The 15,656-nt window shown below is 40.1% G+C and overlaps 2 protein-coding genes across 2 annotated transcripts in view; one reads left to right on the top strand and one right to left on the bottom strand.

The window, feature by feature from the left end:
* Positions 1–61: 61 nt before the first annotated feature.
* On the bottom strand, positions 62–15,504 carry TPMT (thiopurine S-methyltransferase). The gene is made up of 9 exons (XM_048839972.2): positions 15,327–15,504; positions 13,109–13,326; positions 11,209–11,301; positions 9,325–9,457; positions 8,405–8,457; positions 3,753–3,827; positions 2,369–2,454; positions 1,368–1,412; positions 62–440 (listed from the first exon to the last, which is right to left on the bottom strand). The coding sequence occupies exons 2-9, from the start codon at positions 13,246–13,248 to the stop codon at positions 319–321; spliced, it is 747 nt and encodes a 248-aa protein (XP_048695929.1). The 5' UTR covers positions 13,249–13,326; positions 15,327–15,504; the 3' UTR covers positions 62–318.
* Positions 15,461–15,656, top strand: part of KDM1B (lysine demethylase 1B) — a 40,353-nt gene continuing 40,157 nt past the window's right edge. The window contains exon 1 of the mRNA XM_048839957.2: positions 15,461–15,560. The gene's annotated coding sequence lies outside the window, so the exon portion shown is untranslated. The remainder of the gene's footprint in view (positions 15,561–15,656) is intronic.

Below are 15,656 nucleotides of genomic sequence, written 5' to 3'. Positions count from 1 at the left end.
GAAAGCTATATAGAGAGAGACTTTTTAATTTTAATTATTTGAAATAATACAGGAGACGAACAAAGTTAAAATGATTGTTTATAAAAAGAGTTTCAATGTGGTTAAGTGCTACGCATCTTAAAATAGATACTGTAAGTCAAATCAGATGTACAGTGTAATTGACTTAGAAAGCATAAAGTCTTCAAAAGACAAAGATGTTCCATAACCCAGTTTTCATATACTGAGGTGTTTCAGAATTCCCAAATATCCAGCTCATTTCAAAGTGAGATCAATATAATTCTTCCCACCTTGCTAATAAATTTTGTGTTTCTTGTTTCATCAAGAAACAGACTTTAAGGTAAGCAGATATGTTACCTCCAGAAAATAATCTAGTCCCCAGGCTTTGTGCTGGTCTGAGAAGTCATCGACCTTCTCAAGACACTTAATTTCACAGACTTTTCCTGAAAAGGAAGAATAGCAAGTTACAGATATGATGAAGGATGATGATAGTTTGTTTTGCTTTTTTCAATCATGAATTTTTACACTATTAGGAAAAATCTCGCTGACTTAACTCATTTGTAGACTAGCATAAATAAAGTGAGCAGGATTTAGCCCTCTCTCATAATTGTATGCTACTGTTAATTAAGAATAATTCATGGTGTTTAGACACTTCAGAGGTTTCAGAATGGTGTAAACCACAGGATCTGTAGAACCAAAGCTTAACGTAAGGCATATCAAGGATGAAATGTCAACCTTAACTCAATTTTCTTGTTTCAGTAGCTTTAAGTTGGATCTTTAATTCCCTTAACATGGTGTTTTCCTATCATCATACTTTTTTTCCTGCAAGTTAACTTTGGTTTCAAAATTATAGCAGAAAGCACACAGATGGTGGGGAAGGTATCTGTGTTAAATCTGGGTAAAATGAGCAGATAATGGGGCTTGGAGGAAGGGGGGGGGGAGGGCGGGGCAAGAAACCAAGATGTTGGTACAGAAAGGACATGAGAAAGTGACTATAGGACCAAGAGTGAGAAGCTGTAGGAATAAGAATGAACATTGGGATCTAGTTTGAATTATTGGAGACTCAGCATGGAAAGAAAGTAACCTTGGGCCAAAAAGGGACTGTTTATGTCTTACTGGTAGCACAGGTTCAAATTTCCTTTACAATGTGTATTTAAACAATGAGTCTGTATACCTTTTAGGGAAGTGATGTTTTCCCCTGATATCAATAACCCTGGAGTGAAAAGGATATTTATTTTCAAACTATGTCTCTCCAGATTTTGTACAAGAAGCAAACATTTGCCTCAGGACGACTCAAAACACTACAATATGAACACATTTGTCTGTCACATGTTTTGAGAAAACTCATAACTGCAGTGGAGATAACTTACCAAATAAACTTTTAATTTCAGAATCAGGAACATAAAATGGTGGACCTGGAAAACAAAAAAGGAAAAGCTGAATCAGCAAAAGTCACGATGACCCGTCTAATATTACAATGAAGCAAACACTGACCAAATACAAGGAGAAATGTTAAAATATTAAAAAAGAATTATTATAGGTTATTAATTATAAGACTTTCTTTTAATAACAATTACTTAGAGAAGTTCAAAAAGCAGTGGAAAACTTATTTGTATTAAGTTAATAATTATCAAGGAAAACTTAAGGAGCTTCTGGGTTTAATAAAAATTAATCAATCCGCCTGATGTATGATACTTAACGCTTACATAGAGCTTTTCATCTTCAAAGCATTTTACAAACATTTATTAATGAATTATAACACCTGTGAGGTAGCCACGCTACAGTAAATTGGGCAATAATTCCTGATTTTAGGTCATGAGGTACTGAAAATCCTGAGTTAGTATCCATCAGAAATATAATAGGATTTTCAGATAATGAGGGTGCAAGTGAGGGAGCAATGCTAGGGTAAGGGAAGGGTGCCAAGGAGGTGGACATAGCAGAAGGGGATAAACAGGACACTCTCTATACATTATACAAAAAACAGCGAAGGCAACGTTATTTTGCATTTTGTTTCACAATTCACCTCTCCCCCACCCCCAAAAAAACAACCTTTCAATTGAGACCAAGCACGAAAAGTTTCTGCCTTGTAGGAATTTTTTTCCAAAACTGAGAAGCAAGTGGAAACAGGGTTATAAAGAAATTTACATACAAACAAACCCCTCTCCTTTCACCCCCCCCCAAAAAATTCACAAACTTTTGCTACTGTGAATGCCAAAATATAGTTAAATAGAAAAACATTAAATCTGAGCACCAAGCCTCTTGACACGAACTGAGGCAAAATTATTTTTTTATATATATATATAAATTAATTAGTGTAAAGGTAAAAAGTGATTTTACTTAACTTCTAAACAAAATGATTCAAAGTTCTTACCTTTATGTTTATTTGAATCATATAAAACACTAACCAAGAGATAACAACAGCTTCCCTCCATTAGAGACAACATCAAATTGGCATAGCTAAAAAGAAAAAAATATTTGCAGTCGTAATTATTTTGTAAGTATATGGTACAGAGTACTCAAAATGTTCAGCAAAAAAGATACGTAATGTATTCCTATGCAGAATAGTTCAAATGCACCCTTGAAATGCACATAAACTAATTTAACTGAGGTACTTCTCATGTAAAATTCCATGCAGTAAACATGCAACATATGAAATCCTAAATAAAATTAATAAAATTCTACCTTATACACATGCGTGCATGCACACACGCACACCATTTTTCATATGAACTAACAAAAACATGAAAATGTAAAGCTGACCTAGTATTTAAGTCTTCAATAATCTATAGTTACTGTAGAGGGGCCTATACAGTATTGATTTTGTTAATTCACAGCATTTTATTTTATTTTTACAAAGTAAAGGCCATGTATTCAACTTAACTTAATGTCCAGTAATAGGGGTAAAGTGAAGAGAGAGGGTCATCGGTAAGACTGGAGAGGGGACAGGAGAAAAAAGGAGAATAAAGAAGATGGAGTGAGGCAGAAAAAGGTGAAAATGGTAGAGACCAAAAACAAACATGGAAAGCAAAAAGTAATGGTAAAATTCAGATCTGCATATCTACCACTAGATGGGAACAGCAGCTTTAGGTATAGAACATAAGCAGCAACATACAGTAGAACCTCAGAGTCACGAACGAACACCTCCGGAATGGTGGTTGTTCATAAATCTGATATGTTCATAATTCTGAACAAAACATTATAGATGTTCTTTCAAAAGTTTACATCTGAACATAGACTTAATGCTGCTTTGAAACTTTACTGTGCAGAAGAAATATGCTGCTTTTAATAATCTTAATTTAAATTAAACGAGCACAGAAACAGTTTCCTTATCTTATAAGAAATGTTTTTAAACCTTCCCTTTTTTTAGTAGTTTAGGTTTAACACAGTACTGTACTGTATTTGGTTTTTTTTTTTTGTCTCTGCTGCTGCCTGATTGCATTCCTCTGTTCCAAATGAGGTGTGTGGTTGACTGATCAGTTCGTAACTCTGGTGATCATAACTCTGAGGTTCTACTGTACTGTCCTTATGCCAATGGTATTGTTTGCATTGGCAAGACCATTTCCGGAAGGAAACTCTGTTTCAGAACACAGTGTTCAGTGACTTTAGTTGCCACAGATGGCAAAGAAGGACTGGCTTGGATTACTCATGGTTTAAGGAAAGTGAGGGATGGCTGATTAGTCAGTGCCAGGAAGATATGTTGTGAAAGGTACCGCCTATCAGAAAGAAAACAGTCATAAAATAAATACATTACTTACTGTTCTCTATCACATGGGTTAATGGCTACTAGAGATCCTCTGTCCCAAATCCCATCAAACCTGCCAGCAATTGTGCTACAAATAGGGGGTGGAGAGAGGGAAAAGATTTTATATTAAAAACTAAAATGATCTCTCAGAGTGGTAGCCGTGTTAGTCTGTGTCGTGGGCTAAAATCCAAAAGCTTATGCTCAGATAAAGTTGTTAGTCTCTAAGGTGCCACAAATACTCCTCATTCTTTTCAAAATGATCTTGTTTTTTATAATTTGACTGAGATACTTTTGCAAAAGAAGTGAAAAATCTCTGATAGGCTGTGCATATGCACAGAGGGCTGATATGCTGCTATGGTCTGGCCCCTTTATGCTGTAAAACATTTTGAACAAGGAACATTTCCTGTGTAGAGGCCTTCTCTGGGTGCCACAGAAATGGTGGAATGAGTCTGTTGCCCTTTGGCAAGGGTGTGCAAGGGCAAGAAGAGCTCTAGTTTGAGCACAGCTGTTCTTGGTTATGAGGCAGTTTTTTCAGGCAGTCATAATTTATAGAAACTCTGGGGATACCACTAATTTATGCCAAGGACTGCAACAATCCTTGGACACTTCCAGATCCAAGAGGGTGAGAGAGAGATGGCTCAAGACAGCTCACTCCATTCTGCTCAATGTGCACTGAGCTCAGCTCACATGCAACTCAGACTCAAGACCCAAACATATACCTCAGATGTTTATTCTGAGGTATCTTTTCACTTGAGAAAAGCTAAAACTCATTGCTGCTTGCTTTAATCCAACAAATTGTTCGGGACTATTTTTGTTCCTAGTTGTGTTGGTTGATGTGGCATTGGTGCCCAAATTCAGTTTGATAAAGTCTACTGGTAAAGAGAACTGTCCTCACTGGTTGCCGGTGAGAATTAGGAGGGTGACATTAAGTAAGTTTTCCTTCTGGTAAATATGAAAACTGTGATTTAGTGTGCTGTGTAACAATGGAGTAAGTGACATAATTCCAAAGAAGAGTTTAAAATAAATTTGCCTTAAAACAAAAATGTGAGATACCCTGAAATTGTGCAGCAGCTTTCCACCTGATACTGGGCTTTATTTCAGAGTCCACTAACATTTAAATAAATAAATAAAATAAATAAATCACACTTTCTTCCGTTGTTTTAATCACAACATCATCATCAAGTTTTTGGCTTCTGACCTGTAACCCTGTCCTGTATTGTTCTGTCTGATGCAATGAGACATGAAACATTTTAAAAGCTCACGAAACTCACGAAAGCTTATGCTCAAATAAATGTGTTAGTCTCTAAGGTGTCACAAGTCCTCCTTTTAATTTTAAAAGCTTGTTTTCTTTTAAAGGTCTGCAAGGAGAGGAGATCCCACTACTTTGCCTTCTACATGCACTTACCACTGGCTTTTAAATATAACATTTCACAACCAAGACGTGATATTTAAGAGCCAATTTAAGTAGGGAGGTTGCATAGTCTGGTGAACAGGATCCTAGATTTGGGTTCCATTTCAACCTCTGCCACTGGCCTGCTGTATGGCCTTGGGGAAGCCACGTCACCTCGTTGTGCTTCTGTTTTTCCTCCCACCTCTTAACTGTACTGTCTAATTAGACAGTAAACTCTTTGGGGCAGGCGCTGTTTCCCACTGTGTTTGAACAGCACCTATCTGTGTAAGAGCCCTGATCTTAGTTGGGAATTCTAGGCACTACTGTAATACAAATAATAATAAATAAAACAATAGTTTATATCAGGGATGGGCAACATTAAGGGAGTAGAAGGCCATAAAAACCATTAAAACCCTGTGGGGTGATGGGGTATGTGACACAGGTATGTGTGTCGTGTCCTGCGCTGACCCTGGGAGCTGTGATGCTGGGAGGAGGAAGCGGGGTGAGGAGAGGAGTCTGGTCAGGTCCTGTCCCTGGAGGAATGTGACACAGGAGTCAGGGGGGTGGGGAGTAGGGTCCTGCCCCTTTGTGGTGAGAGGGTGGGTTGGAGAGTGAGCCTGCCCTCCACTCACCCTGGCAGAGGTGGCTCCTGTCCCACAGGGCTGGGCCTACCTCCTCGCTCCAGCCCACTGTTCTTGCCACAATGTTATGTTACGGAACCCTCCCCAGTGATGCCTTGCCCTCTTCCTGCCTTTGTCTCTGCTGGATCTCCTGCCCTAAGCTGTGTTGTGATGGGCCAAATAAAATAATGTTGCAGGCCAGATGTGACTCCTGGGCCAACAGTTGCCCATCCCTGGTTTAAATATTGTCGTTAGGCCAATCCTGCAGATCACACACAAACAAAAATCCCACTGATTTAAGGCAATATTTGCCTGAATCAGGGCTCAGAATTGGGCCCCAAGGGTGTGTTTAGTAAGTACACAGATTGTAAAAAATTTAGCCTAGCACTCATAACAATTCTGAGCCACAACTGATTGCTTAGTTTAACTGCTTTAGCTACAACACAGCATTCCTTCAAAGAGTAATAATTCCTGTTACTCATTAACTAGCAAAAAAAGTCTGAATTGTCTCATTCTGACACAGGGCATGAACACATCTAGGTTCCCCTGCTCAAATCATGTTCTGAATTTAGAACAAAAGTGACTGATCACAGGCCAGCCCAGGCAAGCGTGAAGTAAGCTTAACTGCCATAGTTACTAACCGAGTATTACCCATATTGTGTGTGGACAGAAGCCGCAACAGTATTGATGCATTTTTATACTCAAAGGAGGCTTCCAATTGTTCCATTGACAGAACGATGTTGACACTTTCACCACTCTTTTAGAACATTGCATAAGAGCGTCTTATTAAAAAAAAACAAAAACAAAACAGGAATGTAGAAGAAAATTTACAACACATGCATGTGACTCCTGTTTATTTTGTCCTCTAAATAAGACCACATCTCCTCACTATTTGGTCTAGCGATTCCCACTGGCAGCATTGCTAACGTGTTACATATTTTGTTTTACTTTGAAATATCATTCCATATTGGTATCATAGAGGTTTTAAATTTTGCCATGTTACTTACAACTATATTTAAAAATCATTAACTTTTTATAAAATTGCTGACAATAAGCTTGAACATTTCCGGGCTCTGCGTCCAATGATAGCTAGAAAGTTTTAAAGATGCCTGTTGTGCAAGCAGCAACATTGCCTGAATCTTTCTCTACCTTGTCACTTTGGATGGAATATAGAAATATCTTTTATATTAAAACTTCCATTCTTGCAAGGCCGCTTAATCACACAAACAAAAGAGAATCAGCTAAGTCAGCAAAAGGTTTAGTGACCATCTGTTATGTTAATAACTTTGGATATTTTACCCACAATATCTCAGAGCCAGCACCACATTCCTGTCTCCCCATCTACAAATTATACCCTCTCTCTAGTAGCTCTGATACTCTTATCATTTACAAAGATAAATGATTGATTTCCTCATAGTACTGTAAAGCTATGGGGCAATACTGCTCATATTAACAGCCTGCTCCTGCGGTTGATATTGAGGCAAAACTCACCAGCCCTAGAGGGAGTTTTATCTAAATAAGAACGGCAAGACTGGGACTATCCTGCAGATGCTGAGTGCCGTTAACGCCCTATGGGACAGATTTTCTGGTCTGGCTGAACTGTATTCAGGACGTGATCAGAGGCAAGGAAGGTGGTTTTAACATTCCTTTGTATCCCTCCCTATGCTGGAGTCTGGAGCGGCAAAGGTGGCTTTGTACCACCCAATAATTCACTGGCACAAAGGAAAGCCTCCACTGGCTGGATCTAGCAGCTTTGAGCCAGAAAACAGGGGCAAAGTCCCCTTAATGGACTGGTAAATCTGGCCCATTGACTGCTCTGGGTACTGAGAGCATTCAGCATTATGAAGGACTGAGCCTAGTCAGTAGCAAGCAGGCAGGGCTTGATTCTGAGAGATGCTTAATAACTGCATCTCCCACACAATATTGTGGTGGAGCAGACGACATGCCCCACTCCCACGGACAAGGCAAAGTTAAGGAACTCCTGTGGTCGCAATCAGCCTCAACCCCTCGCACTTGTGAGGTGTGTCATGCCTGGAAGCAGGCCCTTATAAGGGTGGAAATCAGTGCAGTCGTGGTGGCAAGCAGTGCCAGGGTTCAGAGCTCCCAGACTGGGAGTCCTGTAGCACTCACTGACCTATGGCTTTTATGTGCTGCCTGCCGAGCCCTCTGGAGAAGCAGATGGCCTGGGCTGGTTATCTTTATTACAATTCCATCATGATTAAGCCATAACCTTTACTCACATTAAGGAACTGAGAATGCCTGTAAGGCTTGAGAGACTACTTCCTTCTCTCTTGCACAACGAAGGGGGAGGGGTCAGGGAAGTATTTTCCTTTTGTATGGACTGCTTTATAGCCCCTGAAAGGGGGTAGATTCATACAAGGCACAGCTGCAGGGCTGTACTCTGTACCCCAGAAACAGACCACACGGTTGTGGCTGTCTGTAGAACACAGGAGGTAAACAAGGTGCCTGCTCTCACCCCTAGGCGGCAACCCCGAAATGTTAGCCTGCGACAGACATCTGTCAGAGTCGCAGATGTTCAGTGCTTCTTATGATTTGGTCCTTACTGCTCAAATGCTTTTGGCTAGTTCAGATAAAACATAACCTAACAATATTTGTTAAAAATTTGATTGGTGAAAAAATGCTGTTCATTCCTACCTGGACAAATCATAGATACTGCAACAATACAGAGAAATGTTCCCAGAGGTACTCTGCAATGAAAAGCAGGGAAACACCTTTTAGTGAACTACATATTTTAATATATATATATTTTAAAATAAAAAACCTGAGTGGGGGAGGAATTAGGAGGAATGTTCTTTCAGTTTTTCCTTATTGATGTATCTCAAAGCCCTGTGACTGCTGCTTCACCACTGTCATGTGGTATGGGCTTAAGGTTCAGAGAGAGAGAGAGAAAAAAGGTGGATGAGGTAATATCTTTTACTTAAGACACTAGATTTACTGCTTGTTACAACAATCACTAACCCCCCTTTTTGTCCTACCAGGACAGGAGTGTTAACAGGCCACTTCACCTTGACTGGTCCCTTAGACAATGTGCTAACTACTTATGCTAAACTATCTGTTTGACCCTGCATTTAGTTGTGACACTGTGAGTACCTTTTCCAGGCCTGAAGAAGAGCTCGGAGTGGCTTGAAAGCTTGTCTTTCTCACCAACAGAAGTCGGTCCAATAAAAGATATTACCTCAACCACTTTCTCTCTCTAATCTCCTGGGACCAACATGGCTACAACACCACTGTATACAACTGATTCATCAGGGCATTTACGCAAGTGTCTAATTTTAAGCATGGGAGTTGTCCCATTGACTTCAAAGTGTTTAAAGTTAGGCACTTAAATACCTTGCTGAATGAGGGCCAAACTAAATAACAGCTTGAGGATAATTACCCAGTACAAAATTCAACTTTGATGCTTCTTTCTCAGAATCCTCTTTAGAACAGGTGAAAGATGAAAGGCAAGACAAAGAAGCGCTACATGACTAAAGAATGGTTTGGCCTGCTCAGCTGTCCCTGAATTGCATCATTAAGTATAGAAAAAGATTTGACTATGCAAGCACAAAACAAACCTTAAAAACTTTGGCTCCAGAAATCCCTGGGACTGGTTCTTCAGAATAAGAAAGATTGTGTTCTGTGAAAAATTCCTTCAGTGCACATTCGCTGAGTTCCACACCAACTACACAGTGTCCCATGTCAGCTAACCTATGCACAGCAATAAAAGTTTTCATGTTTACTTGTGATTCACTGTTCTTATTACATAATTTTGATTTATACTGATCATTCTCTACCTCAAGATGAGGCTTTGGTACATATGTATCTCCTACAGAACAGTAGTTTATTACAGCAGTTTTTTTCAGAATCCAGGCTCTTGTGAGATAGGGTATATATAGAGGTATTTTTAATCTTGGAGTTTTCACACTTTATTGGAAAAAAAAACACAGTATCTGATTTTAATGCAATTTTGCATGGTTATTTGAGTAGATCTTGATATGAACTAAGGAATGCACTTTGTTTGAACTTGAGAAGCTTTACATGCAATTGATTATTCATTTTTACTATATTAATGGAAAATATGGGGGCACTACAATGACCAGTAATAATACTTCCCTCCCATGGTGGATGACCAAGGATTCAGTCACCTAGTGGATAAAGTGTTTGCTTGATATTTCACATCCTGTTAACGTTATTACAACATCAATGTTTGAAAAACCGCAAAAGCTGTTGAATAGCAAGAAACTTTCTCTGGCAAGTGAGGAGCTAGACTATCACTTTCTCAAACACTTATAAGGCTTTCATTTCGTGGTTACAAAGAAAATTTTCCAAATTTGAACTGAAGATGGATGCTGACCCATGCCAAGTGAAATCTCTAATAACTGTGATCCATATTAATACATGACATGAGTTTTTAGATAAAGAGCAATCTTATACTGCATGCCTGAATGACTCAGCATTACTACACTTTACACATTATTACTACTATACTGTTCTCTTGTGTCTCAAGATACACAGCTCAAAACCTATGCTGCTGCCTGGCTTTGCCAAACAGCAGCAGAATGAAATTAACAACACACTGGTCAGGTTCACTGCAACAGAACTCTTATCAGTTAACTGCAGAATCACATTTCTTTCACACTGCTGCTGTTTGGCAAAACAGAGAAGGTACTAACCAAGAGCCTATGTTGATACAGAGTAGCAGCAGAGACACTCTCCCCTCAACCTTTTTTTTTGGGGGGAGGGGCGGGGGGAGGAGGACATGATGGAAGGAAGCTAAGACAGAGATTGAAAAGCTTAAAGTTAAACAAACATCTACTAATCAGCAGATAGTACATACTCTTGAAGTAGGCTCCCAGGAGAAAAGGAGTACTTGTGGCACCTTAGAGACTAACCAATTTATTTGAGTATAAGCTTTCGTGAGCTACAGCTCACTTCATCAGATGCATACTGGGGAAACTCTCCCAGGAGAGTACCCTGGTAGGAATCCCAGCACCCTCCCACTTCCTAGCAGCCAGGACGTAAGGTATTGGGCTTCTTAACAGGTCATTTTCCTTGAAGCTCACTGGTGCCTACTCTCCCTATTTGGATAATAGGTGCCTGGCAAATTTTTCTAGCTCTCAATCAACTTACCATACCAAAAATCTTAAACATCTTACTCTTTCATAACCTAGCTGCTTTTGTATACATCAAATTTTTATATAGCTGAACTGTTCTTTTTCCTACATGAATGTTTTCTAACTGTTTGTTACTATTACCTCATCACTGGAAAACCTGGAAGAATTAAATGCTGCCTTCTTTTAAAATATCTAGTGAGCATGTAAAAGCAAAGGAACTATACTTTATGGTGAAAATAAAGGAATGACTATTATATTCACTAACTTACAGAGATGCAGACAGGATAATACATTTTCCAAGAAAAATAAGTTAGAAGATTTCTACTCTTAAGGGCTGTATTTTACCATTTCATTTCTACTGCTTTGCCACAAAGTGGAAAAAATATCCTGAGTCCACTCCTGCCATTAAGAAGAACATCCAGATACTTCCTTAAAATCCTGCAGAAGAAAAAAAATAAATAACTATTTAATATTGGAATTGTTTCATGTTCATAGCTGAAAAGCAAGTGTAGTCAAGAATAAAAGGTATCAGGTATTTATATGATATAAAGGTGAAATATAAGTATTAATTAATGATTTAACATAGGGTCTACAGGCCTTCGGCTGTAAATTATTTAGTTTAGCCAAATTAGGCTTTAGGCTAAGTTATGCTAACTTATCTTTACAATAGAGCTAAGTAAGCTAATAATAAACTCACTGAGCTTGTGTCTATGTTTGTGATGCACTGATTTTTGAAAAGAAGTGCTGAGTTTGGATAAAAAAGTCTATGAGAGCTCAGCAGACGCTACAAGATGACCGCTGGCAGCCTGGGTGAAATATTAGAGACTTTCTGTTACTATGGTGATAAGGGGACGTAAATGTTAACGAGTATAAGAGGAACTAACAAGTTAGACTATGGAAAATGTGACACCACAGAAGTAAAAAGAAAAGGAGTACTTGTGGCACCTTAGAGACTAACCAATTTATTTGAGCATAAGCTTTTGTGAGCTACAGCTCACTTCATCGGATGCATACTGTGGAAAATACAGATGATGTTCTTATACACACAAACCATGAAAAAATGGGTGTTTATCACCCCAAAAGTAGTGAAGTATGTAAAGTCAAATAAGGAAAAGGGGCTCCTAAAACCATCATAAATATGTATGAACCCCAGTGGGCATCAGCACAACTGATTATAAAAGCTGCATTGTGGCCTAACTGCCGGGTAGTGGAGGGGGAGAAACCAGGATGACGACCACTGGTGGTGGCGAGGATGACTAGCACTTCAGGTTTTTCCACAAGGCATGGTGTTAGTAATACAAATACTGTGTGTTCTGTATTGGTCTCTCTCTCTCCTTTAACAGATTGCAGTGTAAGTAATTATTATAGAAAGAGCACTATGCAGTCTCTATTATTCACCTTGGGGGTCCTCTTTCTATTGATAACCTCTTTACTGTAGTCATTCTTGGGGGCTGAACTTTCAGAGATTAAGGTATAGGTATAAACCCTCACCTTGAGATGGGTAATTGGTTAAAGTAACCCATAGCTATAGGTAAGTCTATGCCAGACATAATGCAATAGCCCAGCTAAAATCTTCCACCCAACCTCAAGTGTACTATACTTTGGTGTTTCAAACTGTCTCCATTAATTTACAATATAACATCCACTTTTTAACAGACATTTAATTAAATTTAAAAAAGGAAATTCAATTACCGTTATAATTGGGCACAGCCTACTACTCGGGCAAAAGAATTACCCACCTCTGAAACGGCTACTTTAGATTATTAAAACTGAACGAACCTAAAACATCTGAATTTACTCTACACTATTTACTTCTTGTATTTAACTCAACTTGGGCAATGTAACCAGAATAATTAGTTTTGTTTTCTAAGTCTCCAATCCTGTAAGGTGCAGCATGTGGGTAAACTGCTGTGCACATGCACTACATACTGCAAGACTGGGGTCTAAAACAATTCATAAATACTGTAGAAGTGTTTCACATCAGAGAACACACACCATATCTAAGTTTTGTGGCCTAAAGATTTCATTTAAGATGTAAAAGTTTGACAAGCAAGGTGATCTTTCCATCTCTCCACTATCCTTGTGATGGCAACTTAAACATCCAAAATTATAGAAGCTCTGAACAAGGCTAGTACAAAACACTTCGATGTTTGTACCCAGGCTGCATTTTTGGGACAGGCCTTATGAAAGTCATATTATCCAATTATCATTCATTACAGCTTAGGTAGAAGAAAGAGTTACATACCGATGTCCTTGTTCCTTATGAAATCCAATTTTTCTCATTTGCCATTTCTGCAGCCATTCCTCTTCAGTCACCACTCTGTATTGTTGTTGCCCAATATCAGAGCTTTCTTTTATTCTTGGTACATCTGTAAAGCTGTCCATGGTCTCATATACTTATGTTAAGGGTAAAAATATATATTCCCCAAGCAATATTTTGTACCATGTACGGAGGTCCTGATCCTGCAATCAGGGAGAACTTTCATTAATTGCTATTATTAGCTTCAATTGGAATTCTGTCTGAATAACAACACTATTAAAAACAACTGGCATTTTAAAAGATCATGAAAATATTTTATTCATATCAGGTTTGCCTTTAATTTATTAACAGAATTGAAATGTGGGTCCTAACATATTGACAATATTTCTGTCACCTCAGATCATTTTATTTTGAGCAAATATCATCTATGGGACAATCCAGAATTCCTGCACGGATAGATCTTAAAGGAATTTTGTTCTATATTCTTAAACAAATCTTTACATACCATTTTATGCATTATTCTTATGTTCCATTCATGCACAGCATAACACACTTGCAATGAGATTCCAAAGAAATATACAAGGATTTAATTGGGGTTGGTTAGAATGTTTTAAGATAAATTTCCACACTTTATTTTTAAATTCCCTTTTCACAACACATGGTGGGACTGAAGAGGGGCAAGAATGGTTTCCATTTTCCTGAAAGGAGGTTCAGCTTTCAGAAATGTGGAAACCACTAGGACAAGGGAATTCATTATAAAGAATAGAAAACATTATAGCAGGGCTGCTCTTTTCAAAATTTTCTCCTTTTTCTAGGTGTGGTCCCAGAAGTTTCTCAGTCTGTACTTAATTTCAGTTTGCTGACCGAGCTCTGTAGGAAGCAGCTCTATTTAAATGGGGAGGGGGAGGTTAATATTAAAAAGGGGACATTCACGCATTTCCCCCATTGGGGACAGAGGGATATACTTTTAGACTGATACCTTCCTCTCCAAAGCACAGTTAAAACGCCCTTCTCCCCTGCTCTGTTCCCCAAAACTGAGATTTAACAGCTTGCTGACATTATATGCCAAATAAATTAACATGCAAAATCATATTTAATGCAATATTAATGTTGCAAGTTTAAAATATACAAAGGTCATGAAATTAATAACCTAAGGTTTCAGAGAAAAAGGATATCTCATTTTAAATTACTTTTTAGTGAGAAGAAAAAAATTAGTTTTAGTTTTTCCTGGAAAATAAAAATACTGAACAGCAAATGATAGTTCCAGATTGTACCAATCTTATAAACAAGAAGTTAAATAATTAATTTCCTAAAGAGTGATCCAAAATACCACATGTGAGCAAGTTACCATCTCACAATGACTTATTTCAGTTATGTACTTTTTTCCGGGGTGGGAGAATCCAAGGAAATAAACAAACAGAAATAAAACGGGGAGAAAGAGAAGAGACTGAGAAACTGTATTGTACAACACTAGGAGACTCTGAGATTACACAATCCGTTAATTTGGCTCCTCTGTGCCAGGGCCAATTACAGGAAAAGGCTATGTTATGCAATCACTCCACCCTGCTTTAACGCCTTAGAACAATGCGATTTCTCCACACCTCACCTGGTCCCTGATGCTCCAAACATGTTCATGCTTAACTTAAAGCCCAAAAAGAAAAGGAGGACTTGTGGCACTCTAGAGGCTAACAATTTATTAGAGCATAAGCTTTCGTGGGCTACAGCCCACTTCATCGGATGCACAGAATGGAACATAGAGTAAGAACAGTGCCAGGATGGACGGCAAGGACAGGAAATTTACTCTCCAGGGTTAAAATAAAGCGGGCGCTCAAGCGTTTGCAGGATCAGGGCTTTAGTGACTCGCGTCCATATACTGATGATTAAAGAGCACAACAGGAGCACCCTAGGGGACAGCCAGTGCCAGGGCGATGGAGGCTGCAGAGCGCCCGAGGGAGCCCTCCAGAATCTTTTCCGTCAGCAGGGCCAGGCTGGGGAGCCAGACATGCCACCAGGGCCCCGCGCACACACACACACTGGGAACTCCGACCCCCGCTGCTGGAGCTCAGCCAGCCCCTCTAGCTCCTTTGGGGCAGGGACCCCGCAGCGTCTTTCCCTCTCCCAACGCCAACGCCAAAGCCCCGGCCCCCAGCAGAGACCCAGACCCGGCCCCGGCCCCGGCCCCGAGCGAGCGCCCCGTCCTGACCTGGCCTGGGCGCGGCCCGCGGAGCTCCCAGCCGGCCAAGCCGCCTCCAGGCTGCGGAGTCCAGCCCGCCCGGGCCGCGGGGGGAGGAACCCGCTGTCCCCGCCCCCTGCCCCGCACGCTACGCGCCGAGCAGAGCGGAAGCGGCAGCGGAGGGAGGGAGGCAGGCGGGCGGGGGGTGAGAGGTGAGCGGCGGCCGCCCCGGGAGGAGGATGGTGGGAGCGGCGGCGCCCTGCGGTGAGTGAGCGCCCCTGGCCGGACGCCGCCGGGGCGGGCGCTTGGCCGCGGCAGCCCCTGCCTCCTTGCCCTGGGGCAGGCGGTGCTGCTGCTGCC

The sequence above is a fragment of the Caretta caretta genome, chromosome 2, assembly GCF_965140235.1.
Source record: "Caretta caretta isolate rCarCar2 chromosome 2, rCarCar1.hap1, whole genome shotgun sequence".
Classification (NCBI taxonomy): Eukaryota; Metazoa; Chordata; order Testudines; family Cheloniidae; genus Caretta; species Caretta caretta.
This window is presented reverse-complemented; position numbering and strand designations above follow the sequence as displayed.